Here is a 7560-nt window from a genome sequence, read left to right on the forward strand (position 1 = left end):
ATCCTGGAGAGGGTTAAACCAGGCTGCTCCTTGGAGGCAAGGATTCTGAGGCTTCGTCTGACATACTTTGGTCATGTTGTAAGGAGGGCCTGGTCCTTGGAGAAGGACATCATGCTTGGGAGGGTGGACGGCAGGCGCAGGAGGGGAAGGCCCTCTGGGAGGTGGATTGATTTGGTGACTGGGGCAATCGGGATGAGTGTTTCGGAGACAATGAAATTGGCACAGGACAGAACAGAGTTTAGGGCTGTTGTACATAGGGTCTCTGTGAGTCGCAAGCGACTTGATGGCACATAAGAGCAACAACAACAGCAAACAATAATATTTAGATATCTTGTGTATTTGATAATGCCTTGGTTTCACAGAAGTTAAAGCACTTTGCTACTAGTTGAAATTTCAGTATTATGAGTCTACTACCCTCTCTAAGGGAAAGTTGTGGCAGTCTGATTTTGTCAATATTTAGGAGCTTGGAAACCGTATGGGTACATTTCTATTTTGTCCTACACGGTTGCCATGTGTTGGAATTGATTTGATGGCAGTGGGTTTGGTTTTGCTTTGGTGGACTTAATATAAGGCAGTTGTGTATTGTAAATAATAAAGGCAGGGAGAGAAAAAAAAGTGGGGGGGAACAAAAAGTAATCCTAGGGGAAACATTGGTACATATTGATAATCTAGAATTAAAAGGAAAAATAAGTACTATCAAACCCCTCACTGGAATTGTTTGAAAATTGAGTTAAGGAAAGGAAAACCAGTAGTAGTGAGACTAACTAAAAGACTAGTAAATTACAGCACTTGTCTGTCAGGTTGCCGTACTGACATAACTTGGAGTTGCCATGATACTGAAAGCTGTGTCACTGGTGTGTCAAATGCCATAAGGGTTACCCATGGTGGACAGGGTTTGATAGAGCTTCTAGATTAAGACAGAGTAGGCAGCAAGATTGACATCCACTTTTTAATACAGATCTTTGAAAACCCTGTGAACACTAGAGGAATGAGTATAATTATAGTAGTATACTGGTAGGGCTCAGATTGGAAGTCAGTTGAAATAAGGGAAAACAATACTTCGTACTAGGAAGGGTGGAGGGTTGGTGAGGGAGAGGGGGGCTTATAATATACATAAAGTGTCTGTTTAGGCATTAAGTATTTAATAATAAATAATTTTAAAATACTAATGTATAATATTTAGAGAGCTCTGTTTACCTAGTGGTATGCTACAATCCCAAACCATGCCGTTTTAATCCACCAGTTGCTCTGCAGGAGAAGGATTGTCCTTCTCTGCCCATGCAATTTACTGCCTCTGAAAACCTGCTGGAGGGTCAGCTGTGAGTTGGTTTTGACTCTGCAGCACATCACAACAATAAAGGAGCCCTAGTGTACATTAGGTCCATGACTGTTAACAGAAAGAATGGTGCTTCGAATCCATTAGCTACTCCTAGGGAGAAGGTATGGCAGCCTGCTGTCATTAAGATTTACAGCCTGACGATATGCTCCACAAAAACAGTGTTCTGTGTCCTACTCTGGGGAATAGCATTTGGACTCCTAAAAGCTTATGAGAGCCCCTCTAAGATTGGTCTTTCCTTGTCTGGATAAAAAAGAAAGAGAATCAGACCTATGAAACATTTCAGAGCAGAAACCGACCACGTAAACCTCAACCTCCCCTACTCTGAACTGGATAGTGACCAGAGGAACCTAGACAGAATGGGGGGAAATGGAACAAAATGATCAGACTTTCTGGTCTAATAGAGACAGATGAAACCTCTAAGGTTTAGTCCTTAGTCACCTTTTGAACTTGGAACTAAACTCATCCCAGTGGATAAACTTGCAGCCAAACAGAAAACATGCATACTCACTCCTTAGAATAGTTCAGACAAGATCAGAAGGGCAGTATCGTTGGGAGAAAGTTGAGAAAGGGTAGAAGGAGAAATGCAAAACAGAATTACAGGTACCTTAGCGATAAGGAATTGCTCAGCCAAACCACAGGCATGCAGTTCAAACCCACTGGCTGCTCTTTGGTAGAAAGATGGGAAGTTTCTTCACTTGTAATTAATTGCCTCTGAAAGCCTGCTGAAGGGTCAGCTATGAGTTGGCTCCAACATGACGGTATATAATAACAATAACATGTTGAAGTCTGGAAACTTGCAGCTATTACCATAAAGCAAAATCTGTGTGATTAGTTGAATGGAAAACTAGTTGCTGGGGTGGTGGTTGCTGTGGTGGTGGTGGTGTTTTAGAAAACACAACAAAGATTGATAGCCTTGGAAACCTAGCAGAGTCTTCAGGAGTGGAAGGTGGCTCAGTGACATTGTTTCAATGAATATTGAGTTCCTGTAAGGGACTGACACATAAGTTTTATTATTCAACCCTAGCTATGATGATGAAAATAGTGACAGCTTCTGGCTGGGATAACTCAGCTTAGTGCTGTTCCTATGATGGTTTCCTGGTATTTTGTCTAAGAGTTTTTGAGGGTTTTTTGTTATACTTTCTTCCTTCGTAATTGGTTTTATAGCATTTTGCCTGTCTTATCTTTCTAACTAAACTGTGAGACATGGAGAACAGAAAGTCTTGCCATTTATCTTAGAATTCTCAGTGCCTTTGACCATAATGCTTGCTACATACGAAATGGTGATAGTTGAATGATTTTAAAAATAAATTTTAAGAATTTGTTGACATCAATACCTCAAAATTTGTTTGTCAAAGAAACTTTAATTTGTTACAGCTTCGTCAGTTATCCCGTGTGAACCATCCTAATATTGTAAAGCTATATGGAGCCTGCTTGAATCCAGTAAGTTTGTCACTTTCTTATTAGCTGCTGTCTACATTACAAATGACAGAAGAGATGTATATGGGTATATACTGTATGAAGCTAGTTAGATTCACTATCTTAGTTGTGTTTCTGGAACAATGTTGTATCGTTGCTTCTAGTCTTTAAGAATACAGTACATTGGAGAAGTTGTCTTAGGTGGTTTTATCCAGTAATCTCATCTTTTTATAAAGCTTTTTTTATCTTATGATAATACCTGTGGATTAGCACTGGACAAAATCCCTAAAAGATCTTATAATTATGTCTTTACATGTATTTTCACTCTTTTTAAATTTTTTTTTATTTTAATCAAAGTTTACAGAGACTTAGGGTTTCCAGTCATTCATTGTTACACTTTTCTCCCTGCCCACCCAGTCCCCCCAATTCACTCTCCCCCTTGAAAAGTAAAAGAAAAACTCTTTCATTGTTATTCAGTCCCTCCTCCCGAGTCACTCTTAGACAGTGGGTTACAAGGCAAAGTCTTATATTATAGATTTGTGTTTTGAGGGTTTTTTACCCTCTAGTGTCATTCATATAGTAAGGACTAAAGGAATTTTTGGTGTTATTTTTTAAAACAACCCAATGTAGCTATACAGTCAGGGAGTTAAGCTCTGTTGTCTCCATAATCTTTACCATTTTGTAGTTTTTAATTCTTTTAGCATACTTTTCCTTCAGGTATGTCTCGTGATGGAATATGCTGAAGGGGGCTCTTTATATAATGGTGAGTGTCATCATACTTGTCTTTATCTAGTCAGTAGGTTAAAATGATTGAAAAGTTTTTAAAAACTACCAAGGTATTTAATGTTCATCAGAATATTAGAAGATAATTTTGTAAAATCTGCTAAAGATAAAAAACATTAAAAGATACAGTCTTAGAGAATTAGTAGGTGAACTTTAGAAATCTGTCATTTTTTAAGAATTGGCTGAGCCATTTATAATGTTACAAACATTTAAGTAAAGTAAAATTTGCTTTTTAAATAGATTCTAAAATGTTCGGGTTCCTAAGAGTTGTTTGTTTTTCCCCTCTTTAGGCATTGCATTTTCTTAAATTAAAATTTACCATGTCTAGTTTTTTTTACTACTACGGAAGACATAATTCTAAATACTTTGATAGAAATGATTTTGTTTCCACCTAACATCTATCTGTTCTTATGGTAATATGCTCTCAGATTCTTGTTGTTTTATGCCACTGTGTAAAATACCATGTCTATCAATTGGACAGTGTGTAGTCATATATCTTGGATTTACTTGACTGTATGTATAATACAGTGGTAAGAAACTGCACTGCAATCTCAAAGGCACACAGTTTGAATCTGCAAGCTGCTCCATATGAGAAGGATGGATACTCTCCTCCTATGCAGTTTATATTACTGGAGGGTTAGCTGTGAATCAATTCCAACTCAGTGGGACACAACAGCATTAAATATTAGGTATTTATGTGCAATTATCACTAGAAATGACGGGTATTTCAGTGTTTTTTTTTGCCTCACTTAAACAACTCAAACTCATTGCCATCGAGTCAACCAGCTCATAGCTGACCCTCCAGCATCTTTTCAAAGGCTGTAAATTGTACAAGAGGAGGCTACCCATCTTTCTTCATTGGAGCAGTGGTGAATTAGAACTATCTTCCTTTGGGTTGGCAGTGCAACTCCTTACCTACTAGGCCACCTCATGAATTAAAAGCTGGAGAAATGTGTAGAAGAAAACTGTCATGTGTTTCTATTGTTCTTGCATCCACCTGGTGTCTTGTATTATATGCAATAAAGTTCTTTTTAGTTTGTGCCTTTCTTTTGCAGTGCTGCATGGTGCTGAACCATTACCATATTACACTGCTGCCCATGCAATGAGTTGGTGTTTACAGTGTTCCCAAGGAGTGGCTTATCTTCACAGCATGCAACCCAAAGCTCTAATTCACAGGGACCTGAAACCACCAAAGTAAGTCCAAGTAATATGACCTCTTTCTTAGAAGCAGTGCACCCTCATTCCATAATTCAAATTGATTGTTACATATCTCTTTCCTCCATCCTTTTGGCTTGCTCAAGACTGTGTTTTTAACAAGCCATCTTTTAGGAATTTATCTAAGCTTGCATGTCAGTGTTGGTTTTAGTGTGACATTTTATTTGTAGTAACTCCTACCATAAATTAACATAACTCTAGACTCTTCTAGCCCACAATTCTCTTTGTGTGCCTACAGTTTATATTGCTTTTAGATGGTTTGCTCTGTGAGACTTTTTTATTTTGTTTTCTGCTCCCAGCAAGATATGATGTTCAGACATAATAGGCATTCTATAAAGATTTACAGAGTGGTTATTCATTTTCAGAGGAGTAGTATCTTAGGTAATCAAGGTAAACATTTAAGAGACTCAGAATTTCTTCATATTGAACATTCTAGGTATTTGAAAAAAAACTTAAAATTTTCTTCTAATAGCTAAAATTTTCGTTTGTTTCTATTCTTATTGTGTTGGGTTATGGCCCAACCCATAATTGCCCTCCAGCAGATTTTCAGGGTAGTTAATCATACCTGGGGAGATTGCCCATTTGTCTCCCACAGAGCACGTGGTGGATTTGATTGAACCACTTACCGTCAGGTTACTAGTGCAACTCTTTACTACTAAGCTACCAGAGCATTCATTTAAAGGAAACATTATTTATTGTCTCATTTTCCTATTTGATCATTTTATTATCTTCTGTAACCAATTAAAAATGTCTGTCCCTACATATTTTCTCTCCAAACCATATCAGTCCCCAGGTAAGAGTTTTCCTCTAGGAAATCAGACACTAGGATAGTCTCAAGTTATTTCATTCTTTTCACACTGATTTAAAACATCCTGTCTATGTGCATTATCACTTTCTTGTTTATTTTAGTGCACTCTTAAGTTTTAATTCTTGAAATCACTGTTTCTGGTAAAGTGCTTTATTTCTGTTCCCAGGAGTGAATGAATTCCAGTTTTCCCCAGGTTTTTTTAAGATGATGTTTAAGTTCCAGATGTGCAGTACTTCTGTGTTGTCTTAACTACCATAGTGAAGAAAAAAATTCCTTGTCTTTCCCCCGATTATAGTCAGTCAGTCCTGCTGTATTAACCAACTTAAATATATATAAGCTAACTCTGGAGAATCATAAATCTTAACTAGCAAGAATTTGACAAATGACTAAAAAGATAAAGACAGGGTTGAGGAGGGGGAGATAACAGGCAAACATCAAATATAAAGAGTATATTCTTTTCTTGGAAGAGCCTGAAACCATCATACATAGCTCTGTACAATGTCCTTTTCCTCCCAAATTGGGTCATATTTTGCTTTTGGAATAATTTAATAGTTATTGGAGCAATGTATGTCTAAACATTGCTCATACAAGGAAATCACTTCAGTTTCTGTTTTAATATTTTCATAAAAGAAAGTCACTTCAGCATTTCTGTTTTATGTTCTGTGACCACCGTTCTCTTCATCCATGTCTCATAAATCTGTACACTTGAGGCTTAAGAAACCTAGACAAGCTATATCATTATTTTGTGACTAAAACTGCCTTTTTACCAGTAAATACTATTACTGTATTTATGAGAAGTCTGGTCTGAGTAATAAGTCTTCAACTATATGGACAAATCTATAGTCAAATTCATACTGTTGTATGTTCCCTTTCTTTGGAATACCTAGTATTTGTTAACTTTAGAATTAGAATTGTTTTTTCAGAAAGTACTAGGGAAAACATAATACTTTTTAATGACTCTACTCACATGTAAAAGTTTATGCCCCAATACATGTTACATCTTATTGTCCCAGTAAAATTTATGAATTCTGTGGTTGGGAAAATTCTTCAAAATGGCTTGAAAAAACTTCACCTAATAATTTGGTGATAAGTTTTATGTAATATCAAGTTGTATTTACATCCTCATTTTATTTATCTTTGGAAATTCTTTCACGCAGTTACATGAAAAGGAAAAATACGTTTTCGGTCTTAACTGTGTGAAAATAAGGCAGAAAAGATAATTTAAGTTCATACTTCAATGAACTCTAAATATCATACCATAGACTGGTGAACTAAGTCTTACAAATAGAAGAAGTTCTAGCAAAAATTTCAGAAAAATCACTGTGATAGTTTAAGTGTACCAGAATGAAATAATGAAATCATTTGTAGATATTTACAGTTGCCTTGGTAGAAAGTAGTATAAACTTGAACAAGAACATTTTTTGTTGATGTGTATATAAAGTTATTATGTATGAATTATTATATATTAAATATATAATCATATATATATCTATCTATATAAAAATTATCATGAGAGAGGCAGTTTGGTATTTCCTCAAAAAGCTGAACATAGAAATCCCATACAACCCATCTATTCCCCTGCTAGGAATGTAATCCTGGGAAATTGGAACTAAGACACAAATGGAGATATGTTCACCTGTGTTCATTGCCATGCTATTCACAATAGCAAGAAAATAGAAACAGCTCAAATGTACATCAACAAAATGAATGAGTTGAGAAACTGTGGTACATTCTCATAGTGGAATACTCTGCAGCACTAGGGATCAAGAAGTTCGTAAAATACTGTATAACATGGAAGAGACTAGAGAGGATTATGCTGAGTGAAATAAGTCTTACAAGGGCAAATACATCATAAGACCATTATTGTAAAAATAAAAGGATAAAAACTGAGGACGATGTGTTAAAAAAATGAGGGGAAGGATGGAAATCACTAGGATATGGTGGTAAGATGCAACAGAGACTTCAAGAGATGGGGTAACAGACATAAATCAATAGTAAT

At 36.3% G+C, this 7560-nt stretch overlaps 1 protein-coding gene across 4 annotated transcripts in view; it reads left to right on the top strand.

The window, feature by feature from the left end:
* Positions 1 to 7560, top strand: part of MAP3K7 (mitogen-activated protein kinase kinase kinase 7) — a 115438-nt gene that overhangs the window by 33235 nt on the left and 74643 nt on the right. For all 4 annotated transcript variants that reach the window (XM_006881212.1, XM_006881211.1, XM_006881214.1 and 1 more), the window contains exons 3-5: positions 2714 to 2779; positions 3473 to 3518; positions 4594 to 4732. In XM_006881212.1, the coding sequence (XP_006881274.1) occupies positions 2714 to 2779; positions 3473 to 3518; positions 4594 to 4732 (251 nt within the window). The remainder of the gene's footprint in view (positions 1 to 2713; positions 2780 to 3472; positions 3519 to 4593; positions 4733 to 7560) is intronic.

The sequence above is a fragment of the Elephantulus edwardii genome, unplaced genomic scaffold (genome assembly GCF_000299155.1).
Source record: "Elephantulus edwardii isolate Elephantulus edwardi_28Jun2011 unplaced genomic scaffold, EleEdw1.0 scaffold00013, whole genome shotgun sequence".
Lineage (NCBI taxonomy): Eukaryota > Metazoa > Chordata > Mammalia > Macroscelidea > Macroscelididae > Elephantulus > Elephantulus edwardii.